Source organism: Microcaecilia unicolor, chromosome 2 (assembly GCF_901765095.1).
Source record: "Microcaecilia unicolor chromosome 2, aMicUni1.1, whole genome shotgun sequence".
Taxonomy (NCBI): domain Eukaryota; kingdom Metazoa; phylum Chordata; class Amphibia; order Gymnophiona; family Siphonopidae; genus Microcaecilia; species Microcaecilia unicolor.
In genome coordinates, this window is record NC_044032.1 from 552,925,121 (window position 1) to 552,948,662 (window position 23,542).

Sequence of the window (23,542 nt, forward strand, 5' to 3'; positions counted from 1 at the left end):
TACGCCAGCTTGGAGCTCGCGTTAGGGTTTGCAGACCATTAGGGAGGAATGGTGAGCCCTCTCCAGCATGCATTTGCCTACTAGCAGGCCCCCATACCCCCAATGCAGCAGCACCCCGCAGGAACCCCAACCTGACCCCCCCCTCAGCAACAGGGGGACTGGTGGTCCAGTGGGCCTTGGGTCCCCCTGACCCCCCTGACACAGGTTCAGGGGGGATGGAGATCTGGTGGGTCTCCAGCCCCTCTAACCCCTCCTGCTCTCCTGCTTTAAAGCATTGCCTTCTGCTGTAGGTATCTGTTTCTCAGCACTATATTGAATAGTCTATATGCCATCAGTTTTTTCTCTTGGTCATTAAACATTGCTAATTCCTCCCTTCCCCCAATAACAGTTTTAAACTGAGCGGGTGTGGCCAGTGTCTCTGCTGGGGAGAAGACGAATCAAACTTTGAACAAACAGCATACAGAGAAAATCTATCCTTTGAGAGAGAGACTGCAGATAATCTTGCTCTCCTGCTTTAGGCTTAAACCCTCTCACCCTGCCCCTCTACCCACCCACCCCTAGAGTGGCACTTCTTATATAGCCTCCTGACCCAGCATATATCATCTGCTCCTGCCTTCACCTTCTGATCAAGCCTGTATCATCTGTTCCTGCCTGCACCCACTGATCCAGTCTATAATCTGCCTCTGTCTACATCCTCTGATCCAGACCACATCTTCTGTTACCTACTATATATGGTTTAATAGCCCCAGAAAACAAATCCTAAGCCAACTTCTACCTGCCAATAGAATCCATCCACTGCCTTATCCATTGCCTCATATTTTGCCTGCACCCACTGATCCAGCCTTTAATCTGCTTCTGCCTGCATCCTCTGATCCAGACTACATTATCTGCTTACCTACTATAAATGGTTTAATATCCCAGGAAATGAATCCTAAATCAACTTCTACATGCCTATAGAATCCATCCATTGCCTTATTCATTTCCTTATATCTGTCAGTATTAAAACGAACTTGACATTGCTTCATACCTGTCGGTACTAAAACGAACCTGACATTTTTCTACCTGTTCAATATAGCATTGACGTAAAACAATTTAAAATTCTTTTCTTCCCAATCAAAATTAAATTAACCAAATATCTTCTAATAACTTATTCCTTCCTACTAATTAATCAGTCATCATCCACACTATACAATGGACATAATATAAATACCATCATCCAAAACAAACCAAACTATCCCAGTAAAACAACCCCACATCTAATCAATTATCATTATACCAAATGAAAAATCACCAAACATGACCAGCCTTTATGGTCTATAAAAAAAGGCTCAAATAAATCAATTCATGCCAAGGAAAGAACCCTAACCAAATTTGACATCATCCCAAACCTGGAAAACCAATTTCAAAACACCAAAATTGGCTACATCAATGCCAGACAAGTCGTTAACAAATCTCTACTTATCTCCGACTGGATTGCTTCTGACAATCTAGACCTGCTCATCCTCACTGAGACCTGGCTCCGTAATCAAAAAGACCCAATTCTACTAGATTTATGTCACCCAAATTATAAAATATTACACTGGACCAGGAAAAACAAAAAAGGTGGAGGATTAGCCATAATTTATCGCTTCAACTTCCTGATTGAAATTATTGATGAAATTATCTCCAATAACCTTGAAATTGCATCTATAAGAATCCAAGAAAAATCCCTACTAGAACAACTGTCATGTATAATTTTATATAGACCACCTGGAAATTGGAATGAATTCTTCCCCACCCTCACTGATTTCATTTTAAATATGAGTGTATCTAGCTCAAATTTACTTATATTAGGAGATATCAACCTACATCTGGAAAATGTGAATTCCCCATCAACAAAAGAGTGCAAAGATTTTTTCCTCTCATGGGACTATTCATGGCCCAATTGCAGACCTACACACACAAAAGGTCATACTCTGGACTTTTGTTCCATCAGAAAAATCACAGACCAGAATTTTAAAATAACAGACACATGCTGGTCCGAAGTCCAATGGTCCAATCACTTTAAATTAAAGCTATCAATGTTATGGTTAAAAAAAGGCCATCACTGTGCACAACAACACACAACCATCACCACGAGAGGTAAAATAGATCCAAAGGAGTTCTGGTCCAAACTATATGACAATAAGTGGACTACTAATGCAAACTCCATTCACTTCCTTGATGAATGGGACAAAAGATGCAAAAATATATTGGATGAAATAGCTCCTTTAAAAAATAAGGAGAAAAAAAGACCAAATCCTACCCCTTGGTATAATGAAGAATTAAAGTCCCTAAAATCAATAACCAGGAAAATGGAACGCAAATGGAAAAAAAACAAAGATGAACTCACATTAACAGAATGGAAACTAGCCCTTAGGAAATACAAATATGCTACAAAACAAGCACGAAAGCTATATTATAAATCAAAAATTGGATATTATTACTCAAACCCAAAGAAATTATACCAAATTGTAAACAATCTCCTAGAAACAAACCAAGTAACATCCCCAAACTCAGCTTCTCCATCAGCAAATTCATTGGCTAACTACTTCAAAGAAAAAATTCTAAAATTACGCAACTCTCTCACCCTACAAAACTCTGACATTGATGACTTCCTTTATCTCCTTCAATCTACTTCCGAAGACCACCCTGCAGATCGCACTTGGCTGTATTTCAGTCCTCTCTCCATAAAACAAATCACCAAAGCAATTAGTAAATTTTCAAACTCCTTCTGCAAATTAAATATATGTCCGAACTACCTACTTAAATCTGCCGCTCCCTGCTTTATTCAAGATATCACATCAAGTCTAAATTTTATGCTTAAATCTGGCTTTTTCCCAAAAAATTATGGAAACATACTCCTTACCCCTATTCCCAAAGATAATAAAAAAAAAATCAAGTGACATTACTAACTTATCGCCCAATTGCCTCCATTCCATTGTTAACAAAGTTAATGGAAAGCATGGTAGCCAAACAACTCATGGAATACTTGGATAAATTCTCCATTTTACATGTCTCTCAATCCGGTTTTCGCTCCCTATACAGTACTGAAACGGTATTGGTTAACCTTATATCCAAGTTTAAACAACAAATTGCTGCTGGAAGGAATATACTCTTTTTGCAATTCGATATGTCCAGCGCATTTGACATGATTGACCATAACATCTTGGTGCATCTTTTGAACTATTTCGGAATAGGTGGACCTGTACTTGAATGGTTCAAGGGCTTTCTCTCACTTAGATCCTATCATGTGAAAGTAAACTCAACCTTATCATCCTCATGGAATGCAGCCTGCGGAGTCCCTCAAGGATCGCCACTGTCCCCTATACTATTTAATATAATGATGACCCCATTAGCTAATGCCCTATCCAGACTAGGTTTAAATCCTTTTATTTACGCAGATGACGTAACAATATATATACTGTTCAGCAAGAACTTGGAAGAAATTACCAATCAAATTACTCTTGGACTGACCACAATGGAAAAATGGGCAAATTCCTTCCATCTGAAACTAAACGCCGAAAAGACCCACTGTCTCATTTTATCTTCTCAATATAACAATTATAATCCCACCACTTTAAATACCCCCAACCTTTCACTGCCAATCTCAGATAATTTGAAACTTCTAGGGATCACAATAGATCGATACTTAACACTACAGTCTCAAGTGACCAACACCACAAAGAAAATGTTCTATTCAATGTGGAGACTCAAGCGAATAAAACCTTTCTTTCCCCGTGAAGTCTTCCGCAATTTGATACAATCCATGGTCTTGAGCCAGATGGATTACTACAACGCTATATATGCAGGATGCAAAGAATAACTGCTCAAGAAATTACAAACGGCCCAAAATACTGTGGCAAGACTGATATTTGGAAAATCTAAGTTTGAAACTGCAAAACCACTCAGAGAGATTCTGCATTGGCTCCCTATGAAAGAACGAATAGCCTTTAAAATATGTACATTAATCCACAGAATAATCTACGGTGAGGTACCAGAATACATGCTTGAATTGGTTGATTTACGACCTAGAAACAGAACCAGCTCATCGCGATCTTATGTGAATTTACATTACCCACACTGCAATGGCTTAAAGTATAATTTACGCTTCAAACTTCACTTACATTGGCACTCAAATGTGGAATGCCTTACCCAAATTAACAAAAACTACCCAGAACTACCTAAACTTTAGGAAATCATTGAAAACAGTATTGTTCAAGAAGGCTTACTCCCCAGGTTCAACATAATCAGAATTATCCCTTACTATTATAAGATCCAATAGACTCTAATTACATCTTATCTTTCATATTTACTACTGATTAATTGTTATTCATATCCTACTTCAATGCCCATCGCTGTTTAACTGTTATCTTTTATTCTGCTAAATTTGAAAAATTGTACTTCTTGCATTGTAACTTACTACAATATTCTTGTAAGCCACTTTGAGCCTGCTATCCAGGTGGGATACAAATGTGATAAATAAAATAAATACATAAAACATCCCTCAGATGTCCCTGGTCGATCCCCCCCCCCCCACCTGGTAGTCTAGAGGCCCTTCCCCACCTCCTACCTTAACTTGGAGGATTTTGGCACCGTCTGCAAAATGGCGGTGCCCAGCCCTGCATGGCTTCACATATGTGGTAGGGGAGTCAGCAGGCTGCAGGGAATTTTAAACCATTCACACATTTTAACAAAGGTGCTCACATCTCTACAGGGCTGGCTATGCAGCTCCAGCACACACAAGAACCTTCTCTCTACTTAACACTGGAATTTAAGTATAAAGGAACCCCCTATATCTACCACTCTGGGATGTAGTAGCAAAAAGTGCTTCTGACATCTCTTTGTGGCCTTTGCAATATCAGGAAATATTCCAATATTCAGAGAAAGAAAAGGGGAGTTTCTTATATTTGAAATGTAGCCTCAAAAGCCAGTCCCTATCAGGGTCTAATGCAAGGAACAACAAATTCCTCTCTTGAAAACTCTAGAAATCCCATCAGATCTAGACTGTCCTGAGAAATTGATGTTAAAACAACTTGACTATCATTTTCAGTTTTGGTCTTATATGGTGGAAGATAGAAAATTCTTGCAACAGGCGGTAATGATTGAATAGGAATTTGCAGGTGCTTCAACATTAAACCTCTTAAACATTTCTTGTGGTGAAACCCCAGGCTTCTTCTTGTGCCTAACTATATTTTCCAAATGTTTACATTTTATCAATAACTTAGAATTATCTTTTGCAACTGCTGAGCAAAGAGTGTCTATTCTAGTAAATCCAGTTTCTGTTTTTCAAGACAATTATCCCAGCCAAATGTGTTCCATGATTATCCTCACACGTTTCCAACTTACTAGCTTGGGCAGCACTTTGCATTAACTGCTGTGACAAGTTCTGGCCAAGGGAAACAGTTAAAGTTCACAAGTCATCCAAAGATAAAGTTGCAGGCCTTACCAGGTTAAACCCCATGACTGCCAAAGCTGGGCCCCTACACCAGACTCAATCCGGGGCTAGGAGGACAGACTTTTCCTGAGGCTCCTCTGATGGAAAAATCCCCACCGATTTCTTCCTGGTCTCATGGTCACAACACGGTCTCCGGAGCCAACTGAATCACACTCCTACCCGCTGTGAGCAAAGGGGAAGTGAGGTCATTCTTCAGCATCTGCATTCCTGCAGATGTTGCTTTCAACACAAGCTCCAGGTTTGTCAATGGGACCCGTTCTTTGGGGGTCAGCAAAATACTGCATTCAAGGTGGCCTCCAAATACTCCTAGCAAGCCATCCCTGGTCAATAATAATTTTTTTTTACCACAAAGGCATCCGTCGTTGATGTAATTAGAAGAGGGGTAAATGAAGCCACTGCCACAGCAGAACTAGACTTCCCTTTCCTTTTCTTTTTCACGGCATGTTTCTCAAGCAGAAGCTGATGTGGTGGCGTCTTCTCTCTAGGGCGCCATCTTGCCCTGGTTTACTCTTTTTAAGTTTCAGGCTGGTCCAGGAGGAAGTATGGGGTAGTGTGGGCAGTGGCCTGGAAGTGAGAAGGGAAGAGGAGAGATGCTGGAGGGGTAGAAAGGGGAAGGGGAGATTCTGGACACCTTGGGAGGAGGGGAAGTAAAGAAGGGCAATGGAGATATTGCCGCCTGGGGAGGCATAGGGAGTGGAAAGGCGAGATGCTGAACACTAGATAAGGCCTTGAACTTCCCCTAGGGGAGGAGGTGCATGGGGATACACTGCTAATGGTTTGCCTGTGTATCTGATATCTTTAACATAAGAACATAAGAATAGCCATACTAGGTCAGATCAATGGTCCATCTAGCCCAGTATCCTGCTTCCAGCTGTGGCCAATCCAAGGTCATAAGTACCTGGCAGAAACCCAAATAGCATCAACATTCCATGCTACCAAACCCAGGGCAAGCAATGACTTCCCCACGTCTGTCTCAATAGCGAACTATGGACTTTTCCTCCTGGAACTTTTCCAAACCTTTTTTAAACCCAGATACATTAACCGCTGGCCAGAAGCAATAGTCAATGAAACCGCCGCCGGCCCTGTGTCTCCAGAAGCAATAGTCAATGAAAGCATACATTCACTGTTATATGTATCATTCTTTCATTTCTGGGTAATTCTGCTGCTTTAAACCAGAAGCCCTTTACCTGTGTCTATATAGAGACAATTGTTACTAGGAGAGGTTAAAAATGTCTTTTTGCAAGCACTTTTGTAAGTATTCAGTTCAATTCAATACCATTTATAATGAACTGTTAGTTACTCTTTTTACTTATTCATTTGCACTGTGCTATATCCTTGACTGATTATCATGGCAGCAAGCTGTGATATACCATTTCTCTCTCTCTCTCCTGTATGTTATGTGACAGGCAGTATTTCATATGTTACAAACCATGTGACAAGTGGTATTTCAAATGTTACAAACCTTAAACTTTAATGATGATTTAACAAATCTATCACTGGGGAATATGTGACATGCAGAATTAAGGTCTCCATTAATGACTTCGATGGCAGCAATATTTCTGAGCACTTTTAAAACAAATTACTTTTGGCCAATAACATACTAGCAATGCTTTCTAAATAAAGAAGATTCTAAATAGGATTCTATGGCATGGCTAGTAGTCCTGTGTAAAAAAAAAATTCAATAGGAAATGTTCATATTTTCTATTAGTGATAAAACAGTTTTGAAAATAGACCTTACAGATGTACCATTGTGCTGCATTTAACCTATTTTATTCTCTGGTGCTCAGTTTAAGGGCTTCCAAAGAAATTGCTTCATGTAATGAAAGAAAACTAGATATTTTGGATGAACATGAGCGGCAGATTCGACTGCTTAAAGATGAGATTTCTCTCCTGTCTACTGAAAACTCTCTTCTCCAGAACAGGTATGAGAGTTACTTTGGTTCCAATTAGTAAGAGCAGCTCTGACAGTTGAACTAGATCCTCGATAATGTATCTCAGTGTATATAGTTAGGTTTATGCTGCGCAGATCTCCTTGATCCCTCAGTTTCTAACCCTTTCCCTTTTGGATCCTTAGGTAGTGAAAGAGTACTCAGCTGCTACAAAACTCTTTTAAAACAGCAAATAAGTACCTGAATATATGTAAACCGCTTTGAATGTAGTTGCAAAAAACCTCAGAAAGGCGGTATATCAAGTCCCATTTCCATTTCCCTTATTTGTGACTGTGATATACATAACAAAATTGTAGGCTTGTCAACTTGATCCTGGGAAAAAATGGCTTCCTCTAGTAGAGATCAGTTCTGCTTTAGCTTTCCTCCCCCATCTATACATTATGTCGACTGTTCTTTCCTCCCAGCTTCATCTCACCTCCTTTGTGCCAGCTATGTTCATTTCCCATGCTTCCAGCTCTCCTTCCCAGTATGGCAGCTAGGAGAGAGTAGCAGCAGCAGCAGCAAAAATGGCAGTAGGCAGAATGTAAGTCAGCATGAGGCCTGAGCTCATTCCATTCACAAGCTCTACAAAGTTCCACTCTATTCTGCCTGCAAAGATTTCTTGTTTGAAAAAAAAAAAAAAGACTGAGCAACTGTGAAGCCTGTGAGAGTGCACTGTTCTTACAGGCTTTGCAATAACATCCCACTATCAACCAAACTGGACACTAGGCAGAGGACATGGGGAAGTGACTGCAGCCTTAAGAGAGATGGAATCTAGGGGTATTGTGAGAGTGTGTATTGAATCTAGTGGTATTGTGAGAGTGTGTATGGCAGGATGCTGGCATAAGTCCCAGATATAGCAATCTGGTTGTAGGATGAGCTGGAGAGAGCTTCGATGGAAACTTCAGTAATTTGGAACATGAGAACAGTGCTGGGCAGACCTTTACAGTCTGTGTCCCGCAAATGACCAGAGTGGCGGCAACTCCAGTAGTTGGAACTTAAGGACAGAGCCAGACGAACTTCTATGGTCTATGTACCAAAGAAAGACTATGATCAAGTATATAATATAACATTCATTGTTGATTTAATCTTGAATTGATAATCAGTATGACTGTTGGGCAGACTGGGTGGACCATTCAGGTCTTTATCTGCTGTCACTTACTATGTTACTATGTAAATTGTTGGGCTCTTTTACAGAAAACAAGTCAAAGTGGCTGAATAATGTGAGTGGCTGTTGGGAAGCATCTAAGTCATGCAGTATAATTAGTGGTACAGTCCTCTTCCAGACCTTAATTACTTGATCATTTTTCATGAACATTGTCACCAATGTCGTCATGAAAGTGACAAAGAAAAGAGGTACATTTCCCCCAAAATTCTATAAATGGCGCCTAAAGTTGGGTGCATAAATGTGAACGCAGTTATAGAATAATGTCAGTTATGCATGTAACATAATTAGCTAATTGGTGCTAAATTGGCACTGAGGGCCCCTTTTACCAAACTGTGGCAAAAGGGGAATGGCGCTGGTGTCAGCACGTGTTTTACATGCGCGCCGAGGCCCCCTTTTACTGCAGCTGGTAAAAGGGAAGCCTCGCCTTCCTGCAGGAAATGGCCATGCGTCAAGTAAAGCTTTTGCCGCACGGCCATTTCAGGAGAGGAGCCCTTACTCCCACCCACTGAGATGGCGGTAAGGTCTTCCGCATTAATCTGGCAGTAACTGGGCAGCGCGCAACACTGCACGATTACCGCTGGGTACACTCCGGCGCTACAAAAATAAATACATTTTTGTAACACCAGAAATGATGGTATGCTAGGGGTGGGAAGTATCGCTGGGCTCCTGCGGTAGCCTGGCGGAACTTCCTGTATAGCGAGCAGTAAGCGTGCGTTGGTCTTACCGCAGCTTAGTAAAAGGAGCCTTTCCATTACGTTCATTCCCACTATTCCAGGACAAGTGGGTAGTTATGTCCATCGACCAGCAGGTGGAGATAGAGAATACAGAACTGAGCACCACTACATAGCTCCCTGGTAGCAGCTCAGCTCCTCAGTATCTTCTGTCTCCAGCAGGTGGATGGACAGACTTCCTCTGTCTCTGGTTCTGAGGCCTTGCTTTTGGTCCAGTTGGTCAACTGGTTCCCAGTTGAGCACAGTGGGCAGACATACCTGGTGGTGCTTGGGTCCCTGTCATGCTTTTCCCCCCTGGAGTGTTCTGCGTTCTTATGGGAGCCTGCTCAGCAACCAGTCTGCTTCAGAAGATAAGGAACAGTGCAGGCAGCGCAGTGAGCTTGGCGGGCCGGTGGTGCTGTGCCCTGCCGTGACAGGGGGGTGGCTGTGTCTCCTGGGAGCATGGACCCAGGGTAGTGTGTTCTCTGCTGTGCTTTGGGCCCCAGGACGTTCTTGGGAGCGATTTGTGTCTGTGAGTTGTGCTGCGCACGAAAGACAAACAAGTGTATAGTGCGGTGCTTTCCCGTGCTGTGACAATCTTCGTTCATGGCAGTCCCCGCTGGGAGTGTGAGGAGCTGCCTGTCTTGCATTGGGCGGGGTTCCTCCTTGGGCTGCTGCACGGTGTGCAGTCCGGTTCCCGAGTGGAGGGGTTGAGTCGGGGCTCACGCATAGAGAGCGCCCTCAGTCGCAGCAATGCGTTTCTTGCAGCTCTGGTCCCCAGTGCAGCGTATCGGCGCTTCGCCTCAGAGGGAGGCGGGAATGGCAACCATTTTGTTCTCTGCTGGCGCGAGGTCCTGTGCAGACAGCTGCAGCAGTGGGGATCTCTTCGGGGGCCCCCTCCCCCGAGTCAGAGCCTACCCTTCTGGGCTTGTTCTCTTGCTCTGCCAGACTTTGGGTTGGTGCAAGTAGTACTACTACTACTACTACTATTTAGCATTTCTATAGCGCTACAAGGCATACGCAGCGCTGCACAAACATAGAAGAAAGACAGTCCCTGCTCAAAGAGCTTACAATCTAATAGACAAAAAATAAATAAAGTAAGCAAATCAAATCAATTAATGTGAACGGGAAGGAAGAGAGGAGGGTAGGTGGAGGCGAGTGGTTACGAGTCAAAAGCAATGTTAAAGAGGTGGGCTTTCAGTCTAGATTTAAAGGTGGCCAAGGATGGGGCAGGACGTAGGGGCTCAGGAAGTTTATTCCAGGCGTAGGGTGCAGCGAGACAGAAGGCGCGAAGTCTGGAGTTGGCAGTAGTGGAGAAGGGAACAGATAAGAAGGATTTATCCATGGAGCGGAGTGCACGGGAAGGGGTGTAGGGAAGGACGAGTGTGGAGAGATACTGGGGAGCAGCAGAGTGAGTACATTTATAGGTTAGTAGAAGAAGTTTGAACAGGATGCGAAAACGGATAGGGAGCCAGTGAAGGGTCTTGAGGAGAGGGGTAGTATGAGTAAAGCGACCCTGGCGGAAGATGAGACGGGCAGCAGAGTTTTGAACCGACTGGAGAGGGGAGAGGTGACTAAGTGGGAGGCCAGCAAGAAGCAGATTGCAGTAGTCTAGACGAGAGGTGACAAGGGTGTGGATGAGGGTTTTGGTAGAGTGCTCGGAAAGAAAGGGGCGGATTTTACGGATGTTGTAAAGAAAGAAACGACAGGTCTTGGCGGTCTGCTGGATATGAGCAGAGAAGGAGAGAGAAGAGTCAAAGATGACCCCAAGGTTTCGAGCTGAGGAGACAGGGAGAATGAGAGAGCCATCAACAGAAATAGAAAACGGGGGGAGCGGAGAGGTGGGTTTGGGGGGGAAAATGAGAAGCTCGGTTTTGGTCATATTTAATTTCAGGTGGCGTTGAGACATCCAGGCAGCAATGTCAGACAAGCATGCTGAAACTTTGGTTTGGATGCAAGGTGAGATATCAGGGGTAGAAAGGTAGATTTGGGAATCATCAGCATAGAGATGGTAGGAAAAGCCATGGGATGAGATTAATGAACCAAGGGAAGAAGTGTAGATAGAAAAGAGGAGGGGACCAAGAACAGAACCCTGAGGTACGCCGACAGGCAGAGGGATAGAAGTAGAAGAGGATCCACCAGAGTGAACACTAAAGGTGCGGAGGGAGAGGTAGGAAGAGAACCAGGAAAGTCTGTTCTCCAGTGGCCCTAGCATCTCCTGGGGGACGGAGTTTCCCCCGCCGGCTTCCAGGAGTTCGCAGTGGATAACATGTGGAGTCTTTGTTTTGTTTTGCTGCAATTGGACTGCTCTATGGGGTCTCCTCTGTCAGAGCCCTTGGTGGAGGGTGAGCTCCCTCTGGGGGAGGGGGATGACCCTCGGGTGCTCGGTCTTTTTCAGTGGGAGGAGTTCGGCTACCTGTTTTCGGTGGTGCTAGCAGCACTTCCCATAGCGAAACCCATGGGGTTCTCTGGAGGAGAGTCGGGCAGTTAGCCTTGCATAGGGCCTCAGGGGCCTGTCCAAGGCGTTCCCCATATAATGGTCATTCGGGGCCTGTTTATCACAGTGTACACTTGACTCAGGCCTGCAGGTTGGGAGAACCATGGCCCACTTCTTTTCTCTAGTGCAGGGAGAAGGAGAAGCTCCGTTCCCTACATTGGACTCAGTGTCTGCAGTCACCTTGAATTTTTCCTTCCTGGTTGCTGGCGGCATTGCCTCATGGAATCTGCTAGATGGGAAGCTGAATCAGACCTTATAGGCCGTCTTGGAGGTGTTTGCATTAGGAACTGCAGGCTTCTATTGGTAGCCCTTTGTCTTTCCCACTGCAGGCTGTCTTGAGTCGAGGGCTGCGACATGGGCCTGTTTGCAGTGGCAGCTGCAGTCTGTTTCCCGGGGCACCTTTGGGGCACCTTTCTCTTTGGGTACATCCTCAGCAATTTGGTTCAGGAGCTCGGTGAGTCGGGCTCCAGCATTTGCCAGGGGACGTTCGTCGTTCTTGGACCACCCTGCGGGCTCGGCAAGTGCCCGGTTTCGTGTCAGCACTAAGAGTAGGCCTGGTCCTCAGAATTTTGGCCAGAGGGCTCGGTTTCGAGCCTGGCATTCTCCCTTCCGGGGGATGGGGAACCAGGAACCAGCAGGGCATTCGTGGTGAGTGACTGCTGTCTCCCGGCCATCCTTGGGTGCCCTGGCTGGCTGGCCCATCTGAGCCGACATGGAGCCACTTTCAGGCATTTCGGGATGTGTGGACTACCTTCTCCTCATCTTAGGTGCTGGATTTTCGGGGTGCTGGCGTCTGGCTGGCGTTCTCCCCTCTGGTAGCCCCTCTCTTCTTGCAGTCTCCTTGTCAGAGGGGGTCTCTGTCTGCTCAGAGAGGAAGAGCAGTGGAGGTGCTGCTATCTTTTTGGGCCATTGTTCCTGTCCTTCCTGCCGAGTGCTTTGGGTCGGTACTCCATCCTTTTTGGGGTTCCAAGGAAGACGGGAACAGTGCAACCCATTCTGGATCTCAAGGAATCCACAGGTATCCATTTTCAGATGGCGGCCCTGAGGTCTCTGATTGCCTCCTTTTGGGAGAGAAAGTTTCTCTCCGCTCTCGATCTCAGGGAGTCATACTTCTCTTTCTTGCTACGGGCTGTCTTGGCAGTTCATTCCTGTTCTGGACCCTGCCAGTTGGTTCCGTTGGACCCGAGGACACTTTTTGAGGTCATACTCATAGTGGCGGTCTTTCTGCAGAGACACAGGTTTTTGTGTTCTCCTGTACCTGGATGACTCCGGGTCTCCTCTTGCCTAGCCTGAGTAGAGACCCCTTCAGTGCTGGTTCACCCCCAGTTTTTTGTCTGGTTTGGGTGTTTAATTTTAACAGGAACAGGCTGGCGCCAGCGCGCCAACTTTTATTCCCGATGAGCTTGAGTGTTTCTTCAGAGGGACAACGCTTTAAGTTAGCTTCCAAGTTTCTCGCTCCTGCTTTGTCACCAGCCACAGGCCTGGTATTTCATGCAGGTCCTTAGATCTATGGCAGCGGCCATGGAAGGGGTTCCTTCTTCTCTCATGCGGCTGCTTTAGGGGGCCCTGCTCAGCCGCTGGTCTCAGGTCTCAGATTTCAGAGGGCAGTGGCATCTGGCTCTTTTGCTCTCAGTGCTTGAGGGGGTTGTTGCTTTGGGAGGTGGTGTCTATGGATACCAGCTTCTCGGGCTGGGGAGTGCCCTTTGCTGGGCTTCTTTGGTGCAGGGCTCTTGGTCTCCAAGGAGGGCATTGGCCCTCTATCCTCTGGAGCTGCGTGCAATGAGCCGAGCTCTGGAGGCCTTTGCTCCACTGTTGGGAATGCCGCCGTTTGGGCCTTTCGGTCTTGCCTGCGGCGGTTGCCTTTTTTGCCTCGCGGGGGGGGGGGGGGGGGGGACTCCTAGCAGTCTGCTGGCGGGGGAGTCCAGCTTGTTAATGGATGGGGCAGTGAGACTTCGGTTGTGCCTTCGGCTGGTTTGCGGGGTCCCTCAATATGGAGACAGACTTGCTCAGTTGGTACGCTCTTGTTTCCAGCAGAGGTAGCGGTTGGTTGAGCCATTTTCAGCTGGAGGCCTAGTCCTATGTCTAGGTTCCTTGGTGCTTCAACCACCGCCGGGCATAGGACTCTAGGAATCTAGTCGCCCTGCGACAGTTGTGTCTGAGCAAGAGACCTCTGTATGCCTTCCCCCATGCCAATTTTAGGCCAGCTGTGGGGGAGAGTGGCAGACCTTTGGGACAGGGTGATCCTGGTCTCCAGCCTGGCAATGGCTTCCATGGTATGCAGATCTCGTGAGGCTCCTGGTTGGGGAACCATTGTGATTCCCTCAGTGTCGAGGTCTTTCTGTCGGGGCCTAGTGGCCATGGAGGTTACTTCCCCCTTTCCTTTGGTCCTGCGGCCTGGCCCAGGAGAGGGCTCGGCTGAGGAAGAAAGGTTATTCGCTTTCAGTGGTGGCTTCCTTGCTTCGGGCTGGGAAGCGCTCTTCCTCATCGGCATCTGCCAGAGTGTGTTTCTAAGTCTGGCGTGCTGTGAGGTTTTGGGTCGCCATTGCTTCCTTTCTGGGCCACTTTCTGGCTTTTTGGCAGGAGGGAAATTCATGGGGCTTGTGCTGGAGGTCTAGTAGGGGTCCTGGCTTGCTTTCAGCGCTGCTTGCAGGAGTCTTCATTAGCTGCTCCTTCTGGACTGAGTTCTTTTTCTGGTTCTTCGGGTGCTTCAGCCCGTTTGAGCCTGTTGATAGGTGGCCCACGTTCTATGGCACCATGGCTTAGTTGGCTAAAGCACCTGCCTAGTTCTCTCTTTGTCCACGGTGTTCTTTGAGGTGTTTCTGTCAATCTGTTGCTTTTCGCAACTTCAGTCTCTTTCTCTCTTGGAAGGTCCCTTTATCCGTTTTTCGAAGGCAGGGATCTCACTTGGGGCAGTACCATGGTTCTTGCCTTAGTGTTTCTTGGTCTTTCTTTTTCCATAGTCAGCAGTCTGTTTTTTGGAAGCTTCTGGTGTTAGCAGGGTGTTCTTGCATTTCATGGTTCCCGATGTTTTTTGCCATTCGTTTGGTCCTATTGGGTTGTTTGCTAAACAGCAGGGGGGGTTTTATGTTGCCCAAGGCTTTCTTTGCCCAGTGGGTGAAGGTGGCTGTGGTCTCAGCCTGTATCCTGGGAGGTGCTTCTCAGGTTGAAGGCTCTCTCTCCTGGATGTGTGGCTACGTCTTGGGGGGAGGCTTCGTTATCTTCTCTGATGGCTATCTGTAGGTCAGCGGTGTACGCTTCGCTGCATACCTTCAGTAAGTATGGTAGAATGGCTGGTGCCACTCAGGCAGCAGCTACATTTGGGGCGTCGGTTCTGCGTATGGTAGATTCGACTTCCCATCCTTGTAGGGATAGCTTTTGAACATCCCACTTGTCCAGGAATAGTGGGAATGAATGTAATGAAAGGAGAAATTAGGTCTTACTTGATAATTTTCTTTCCAATAGTTCTTCACACTATTCCAGGATTCCTCCCGTGGTGCGATGCCTTTGTTGGTGGCTCCATGTACTGTCTTTGTATCCTGTTTTCCAAGGGCCTTTCTTTGAATGGTTCTTGGGCTGGATATGTTGATTGCTGACCATGCTTCTGATTGGGTGTGTTTTCCTCCTTGCTTGAGGACGGATACTGAGGAGCTAAGCTGCTAGCAGGGAGCTATGTAGTGGTGCTCAGTTCTGTATTCTCTATCTCCACCTGCTGGTCGATGGACATAACTACCCACTTGTCCTGGAATAGTGTGAAGAACTAATGGAAAGAAAATTATCAGGTAAGACCTAATTTCTCCATAAGCCATTGTTAAAATGGACTTGGGAAAATCCACTGCTTATTTGTAGGATAAGCAGTATAAAATGTTTTGGGATCTTGCCAGGTAGTTGTGATCTGGATTGTCTATTGTTGGAAACAGGATACTGGGTTTGATGGACCTTTGGTCTGTCCCAGTGTGGCAATACTTATGTACTTATAATGCATTCCCTGAACTTGCCAGAGAGAGTATCTCAAGTCTTTCTGGCTTCCAGAAGAGATTCCATTAGGTGGTGTTATGGCTTTAAGTGGAATAGGCTTTCAGTCTAGTATTAGGGCAAGGCCCTAGATCCTTTTTCCTATCATACATAAAAACTGTTTGAATACTAGGCTTCTACATCTATCAGAGTCTGGTCTCAACACTACATTTAAAGAGTAGCAGGTAAATCCATTTATGCTCAGCCTTCAGTTGTTCACTTCATGCAGGGTTTGCTTCTATTGAAGCTATCCATCAAGCCTCCTGCAGCATCATGGGATCTCAACATCGTCTTAACCCAGTTGATAAAAGCGGTATTTGAGCCACTTGGAAGGTCCTGTTTTTAGTGGTAGTCATTTCAGTCAGCAAGGTCAGTGAGCTCCAGGCTCTGTAGCTGCTCCACCTTTTGAACAACAGAGTGGTCTAGTGCATACATTCCAAGTTCCTTCCTAACATTGTGTCAGAGTTCCATTTTAACCAGTCATTTGTTCTGGCAACATTTTCCCCCAAACCTTATACCCACAAAGGTGACTTACCCAGAGTCACAAGGAGCTGCCTGTGCCTGAAGTAGGAATTGAACTCAGTTCCTCAGTTCCCCAAGACCAAAGTCCACCACCCTAACCACTAGGCCACTCCTCATCAGTCCACATATTCATATTTTGCTACTGCTTAGAGCTGACATGACAGCTGGTTTGGTCAATCCACTCTTCAGAATCTATTTGAGGTCTAGAATTCAACTCAGCACCAATAGACTCATTTCTTTCTGTTCCAGGCTGCCTAAGGAAGAAAAAAAGGGAGTTCTTATTTTACTAAGATATTCTTAGATCTTGCCTGTTGCAGACCTAGTTATTCTCTTTTTGTTCAAAGCAGCCTGGTAACTAGGGGTTCCCGCATGTAAGAATATTCTTATCCTGCTTGTCCTCACAGCAAATAAAGTTTCTTACCTGTAGCAGGTGCTCTCTGAGGACAGCAGGATGAATGTTCTTACATACCCACCCACCTCCCCTAGCAGTTGAATTCTATTAGCTGTATATTCTAGACTGAGGTGGTCCCATGCAACAACAACAGGTGGGAAGGCTTCCAGATATCCTGGGGAGCGTTCCTGTGCAGACTTTGTCAGATGATGTCACACCACACATGTAAGAAGATTCATGCTGCTGTTCTCAGAGAACACCTGCCACGAGTAAGTAACTTTTGTTTTCACAACTGCCTGGAGATGTTTTCATATTTCATATTCCCTCTCAATTTAGCCAGTTATTGCAGTGAAAGCCCTCAGCAGGGCACCATTCACCAGGCCTTCTTCCAGAACCCAGCAATCATGGACCCTCAATCTAGCCACAACAGTTGTGACGCCTTTCCCCATTGAGGCTATAAACACTCCTGTAGCATCCTGTGGAGTGGGAAACCTGATGTGGGAATCAAATCCAGTTCACCTGCATGGCAACGGACCACTTATATAATACTAGAATTATTGGAAATAATTTTCTGCTGACTGACATTAATGGATGCTTATCCATCTTCCATTTGAAAGTTGGCCTTCTCATATAGGTGACCTATTATAATGTTACCCTTTCACAAGTACAGTACATTTTCTCGGACCCTTTACAGATAAAAAGCTTGATGCAAGAAAACTGGGCATAGTTGTAAAGGAGAAATGTGTAAGAACTGTACTATTAATAGAAGTGTCAGTACCAAATGACTATTCTGTACCATGTGTGGAAGAATAGAAGATCCTTAGGTATCAACAAATGGAATCAGAGACCAAGAAAATGTGGGAGAAAGATGCAGAAATTATCCCAATTATATTAGGTGACACCGGCCTGATTAAAAAGGGTTTCTAAGGGAAGGAGATTCTCTTTGAAACAATGCAAGTGTTGAGGCAAGCATTAGCAGTAAACTTTTGTGATTGAGGTCTCCCACATCTCTGTCATGAGAATGAGGTTCATTCCTATCATGATGTGTGCAAAATTAACCTGTTTGGAGACTTTACCCCTGAAAACATTTCTGGATACAAACAGATGATGAGAGGATTTTGTTGTGTCAGTGGGGCATTAATGGATTTGGGGTTTATTGAACATATTCTGTTTGTATATGACTAAGAAACTAAGGTTTTTCTTATGTTTTATTGCCCTGTAATTGCTGACTCTTGTATTTTCATTTCTTGGACTCCCTCATGATAGTCATTTTGATGTGAGATATACATTTTATATTTCTTTATTTTGTTTGCCTTCTGTGATGCAGTATTTCGGTTATATACATTGGTGCTTATTTTCAAGGCATATGGACATCTCTAAATGCACAAATGGATGTCCATGTGCTTGAAATGTCCAAATCCCCATTTTGCAAAAGGCAAAAAAGGGATGTTCAAAATTACAGTATGACCAAATAGCAAGGGGACATGTTTTGGGAGAGCCCAAAATCAGGATGTCCAACAGCAATTGCCAAATGGGAAGAAATGTCCAAGTCTAAAAAGAAGAATGTCCTAAGTAAGACCTGTTTCAGTCATATCCAGGGTACAAAAAGGTGCTCTGATTGAGCAGCTGACCACTGGAGGGATTAAGGCATGTGTCACGGATTCAGGGATAGTGAGTCCTTGGACTGCAGCCAGGGCTGCGGCAGACAAATCCTCTGGGTTGGCACAGGGCAAAAGTAACAGGATTCAACAAGACAAGGACCGGATCTAGATGAGGCAAGGAAAGCAAGGCAAATGGGTGGAACTGAACCAAGGCAGAACAAGGCAAGATACAGAACTAGGTTAAAACTGGGTCCAGGATAGGCAAGACGAGGGCAAGGTAAGAACTGGATCTGGACAGGACTGGATAAGAAGGCAAGGCTAAGCACAACTGGACAAAGCAGACAGGCAAGACAGAAGCTGGAGCCAGACGAGGCAAGGCAAAGGGCTAGAACTGAACCCAGACAGGAACAGGACAGAGCTAGAACTGGGTTCAGATAAGGCAAGGCTAGGCAGGGCAAGACCTGATCCAGACACGAGAAAGAACAAAACAAGACAAGGCACAAAACATGGCAGACAAGCAGGGCAGGAGCTAGGCAACAGGAACAAACAGAAGCAAGACTAAAGACAAGGCAGGAACGGAGCTTAACTGTAGCAGGGACCAGGAAGGAATGGAGCTTGACTGTAGCAGGAACTAGGAACGGAGCTCGACTGTAGCAGGAACAAAGCTTGGCTATAGCAGAAACCAGGAACAGAGCTTGACTGTAGCAGGAACCGGGAACAGAGCTTGACTGTAGCAGAAGGAGCTTGGCTATAGCAGGAACTAGGCACAGAGCTTGGCAATAGCAGAAACAGGAGCGGGGCTTGGCTGTAGCAAAAACCAGGGACAGAGCTTAGCTATAGCAGAAACAGGAGCAGAGCTAGAACGTAGTAGAAGCCAAGAACAAGGTTTAACTGTAGCAAGAGCCAGGAGCAGGGTAAGACTGTAGCAAAGGTCAAGAACAGTGTTAAACTGTAAGAGGAGCAGGGTCAAACCGTAACAGAAACCAGGAGCAGGGTTTGACTTTAGCAGGAGCCAGGCTTTGAGGAACAAGGTTCAGAAACAAGACACACAGGAACGAGGATTCAGGGACAAGATTCACAAGAATAAAGCTAGGCAGGAATCAAGGCATACAGGGATAAGGCTTGCATGAACAAGGTTTGCAAGAGTAAGGCTTTCAGGAACATGGTTTCAGAAACAAGACACACAGGAACAAGAATTCAGGGACAAGACTCACAGGAACAAAGCTAGGCAGGAATCAAGGCATACAGGAATAAGGCATCCATGAACAAAGTTTACAAATGCAAGGCTTTCAGGAACAGGGTTCAGAAACAAGACACAGGAACAAAGCCAAGGAGGAATTGGATCCAAACTGGGAACACAAAGATAAGGCTGAGACCTCTTGCAAAGGCAAAGCATGAAAGATCCAGATTTCCTTATAAAGATCCTCACTGATGATGTCAGAACCTCTGATGCCCTGGAAAGGCTTAAACGCAGGAACTCCAGAGTGAGGCTTGGATAGACTCTGAAGTGAGGCTTGGATGCAGGAGCACCAGAGTAAGGCTTGGATTAACTGGAGTGAGGCTTGGATGCAGGAACACCAAAGTGAAGCTTGGATAGACTGGAGTGGGGCTTGGATGCAGAAACACCAGAGTGAGACTTGGATAATCTTCGGAATGAGGCTTGTAATACAGGGAAACAGGCAGCAGAAGCATTAATGCAGGAAAAAGGCAGTCTAGAGAAGCTGCAGAGCTGAGAGTTCAAGCAGTGACTTTGCAAGACTTCTGTGGAAGTCTCTTGAGGCTGCCACTTGAACTCATGGCAACCATTTTGAATTGGCACCAGGAGAAAGACAGTCTGCAGACGTGCTGGGCAGGAAAGAGTGGGCACTTTCCTGCCCCAAAGAAGTCACTAGACAACCAGGGCACCACACTAAGGTAAAGGAGGAGAGGGGAGGATAGGACACCCACCTGCCCATCTGGCCGCCAGCCTACCCGTTCATCCAAAAAATCTGGACAAACGGGCGGGCTGGCAAACTCTGTCCGGTTGCCCGGCTGTGTCCTCAAAAAGAGGACATGTCTGGGTCAGTGGCGTAGCCAGACCTGACATTTTGGGTGGGCCCAGAGCTAACATGGGTGGGCACTATGTATATAAGCATGAGTAGCGTTTCTTGGCATACTACAAAATAATGCCTTAGAATGCACTTGATGATGGATTTCTCTGCCCAACAGCTGCCTTGCATCAACATAAACCCCAAACATATTTAATGGAAAAAACAATATTTTTAAATATAGTTATGTTATGCCATATCAAACTTGACCAGACATAAGTCCATCCTTAGCTAGCATCAGTCCTTCCCTTCTGTACCTTACCCTCTCCTCCCCATCCATCTCCATAGCCCAGTATCAGCCCATCCCCACCATCCATCCCATAGCTAGGCATCAGACCTACCTTACCCCCTCTCCCACTCCTCCCTGTAGCCTAGTGTCAGCCCTGTCCTACCCCCTATCTATCCCCCATGGTCTGTCATCTCCTCCCCCTTCCCCCAAAGGACACCAGCACTAAATATAATTTTTTTTAATGTCCTGGTCCCTGCAGAGCCCACCTCCACCCAGAGACCTGCCTACATTAAATTTAGACCATTATCCTGGGCAATGCAGAGACCAACCTCACCCAAAAACCCAGCAACATTTACAACCTTTTTAAAATTTTAACTTGGGCACTACTAAAATTTATTGTTGGTGGGTTTCAGGGTGGGGTGTGGGCTCTTCACTGTCTAGGGCAAAATAAAGGTATATTTTGGACTTTTCACTGTCTAGGAAAAAAAGGTATATTAATGATTACACATACCTTTTTTTGCCCTAGGCAGTGAACAGCCTACCCCCACCAGGAAGCCACCACCAGCCAACATTACACTGTGCACATTAAAATTAAAACATTTTATTTATTTTACCTGGACAGCTGGCTTGCATGTGGTGGCAGGCAGGTGGTGCAGACTGGAGCACCGTGCTCCGTTCTGTGTGTGCTGGCTCCTATGCCTGTTCTGGGGCTGCAGGGGAGTGTTGAGGGTGGCCGGGGAGGGGGGGGGGGTCAAGAAAAGGCTGATATTGCTCTAGCGAAGCCACAGTAGAGGAGCCGCAACACTGATGGCAATGGCAGCCAGTAGATTTTCCCCTGCTGCACTGTGGGCCAGCGTGCACACGGGGGGGGGGGGGGGGGGGGGGGGGGGGAGCAAGCCAAAGCAGCAGAGTCCACACCTCGTAGTAGCGTCATGGGAGTAGCGTCGTGGGAGTGCAGCGCTAGACTGGCCAGGTCTAGATTAGGAAAGGGGACGCGAATTAAGAAAAAAAAAAGTTAAGTCTGGTAGGAAGAGGGCTGCAGCGCTGCTGGCTACCGAAACGCTGCACGTTGTGGAGGCTCAACTGAGCCCTGGCAGAAAGGCGCCAAAGCGCACATCTGATCCTATCAGGACAACTGGGTGGGCCCAAGTATAGTTTGGGTGGGCCTGGGCCCACCGAGGCCCACCCGTAGTTACGCCCCTGGTCTGGGTAAAACCGGACGTATTGGAACCCTAATTTAGGTGCCTATGGGGCTCATTTTTGATAGAGAAAAAGTTCAAAAAGTGGCATGAACCGGCAGATGCAGGTTTTTCTCACAAAAACGTCTAAATTGTTATTTTCGAAACCCATTTTTTAAAGACTTTTTCTATGCTGTTAATCTGCAGTTTGTCTAAATCGCAAGGAGGTGTGTTAAGGTTGGGATTTGGGCGTTCCTAACACTTGGACATTTTTCTGCCATAATGGAACACAACAAAAACTTTCATGGCTAAAAGTTGGACGTTTTGGTCTAGACCTGTTTTAATAACAACTAAGCCACAAAAAGGTGCCCTAAATGACCAGATTACCACTGGAGTTATAAAGGAATGACACCTTCTTACTCTTTCATTGGTCACTGACCCCCTTTCCCCTCAAAGATATGAATGAAACGTAGAACATAGAAACATGACAGCAGATAAAGGCCAAATGGCCCATCCAGTCTACCCATCCTCTATAACCCCTAACTCTTCCTTTTCCTAAGTGATCCCACATGCTTATCCCATGCCTTCTTAAATTCTGACCAGTTCTCGACTCCACAACCTCCACCGGGAGGCCATTCCATGCTTCCACCACCCTTTCTGTGAAATAATACTTTCTTAGATTACTTCTAAGTCTACTCCTTCTTAGCTTCATTGTATGCCCCCTCGTTCCAGAGTTTTCCTTCAGTTGAAAAAGGCTCACTTCCTGTACATTAATGCCCTTGAGATATTTAAACATCTATCGTATCTCCTCTCTCCCTCCTGTCTTCCAGCTTATACATGTTGAGGTTCATAAGCCTGTCCCTATATGTCTTGTATTCAAGACCGCTTACTAATTTTGTAGCCGCTCTCTGGACCAACTCCATCCTGTTTATATCTTTCCATTGGTGCAGTCTCCAGAACTGCACATAGTACTCTAAATGGGGCCTCACCAGAGACTTATTCAAGGGCACTATAACCTGCTGGTCGTCCCTCTCTTTATGCATCCAAGCATCCTTCTGGCTTTGACCATCGCTTTTTCTACCTGTTTGGAAGATTTAAGGTCAGCAGACACAATTGCCCCCGTCCCGCTCTTCTTTTGTACACAGAAGCACTTCACCCCCTATATTGTACCATTCCCTTGGATCCTTCCTCATGTCATACACAACCTCCAGGGTGTCCACCCTGTTGCAGAGTTTGGTATCATCTGCAAAGAGACAAACCTTACCAGACATCCCTTCTGCCCAAGAACCAATCCCTGCAGTACTCCACTGACAACATCCCTTTCTTCAGAACAAGCTCCATTTACCACTGCCTTCTGTCTCCTTCCATTCAACCAATTTTTAACCCAATCAGTTACTCTAAGTGCCATACTGAGAGCACTCAATGTATTTATCAGTCGCCTATGTCAAAGGTTTTGCTGAAATCTAACGCCCCTCCCATGTCCAGCTGTTTGGTCACCCAGTCAAAGAAGTCAGTCAGATTCATCTGACACAACCTGCCACTAGTGAAGCCATGCTGCCTCGGGTCCTGCATACCAATCAATTTGAGAAACCTCACAATCCTCCACTTTAGAAACGTTTCCATTAGTTTGCTCACCACCGAGGTCAGATTGAGAGGTCTGTAATTTCCAACCTCCTCTTTACTTCCACTCTTGTGCAAAGGAACCACATTTGCTCTTCTGCAGTCCTCCAGGACCACTCCAGTC

General features: G+C 45.7%; 1 protein-coding gene across 2 annotated transcripts in view; it reads left to right on the forward strand.

The window, feature by feature from the left end:
• The window catches only part of SPATA18 (spermatogenesis associated 18), a 195,962-nt gene that overhangs the window by 99,428 nt on the left and 72,992 nt on the right, over positions 1-23,542 (forward strand). For both annotated transcript variants that reach the window (XM_030191371.1, XM_030191372.1), the window contains exon 6: positions 7,264-7,398. In XM_030191371.1, the coding sequence (XP_030047231.1) occupies positions 7,264-7,398 (135 nt within the window). The remainder of the gene's footprint in view (positions 1-7,263; positions 7,399-23,542) is intronic.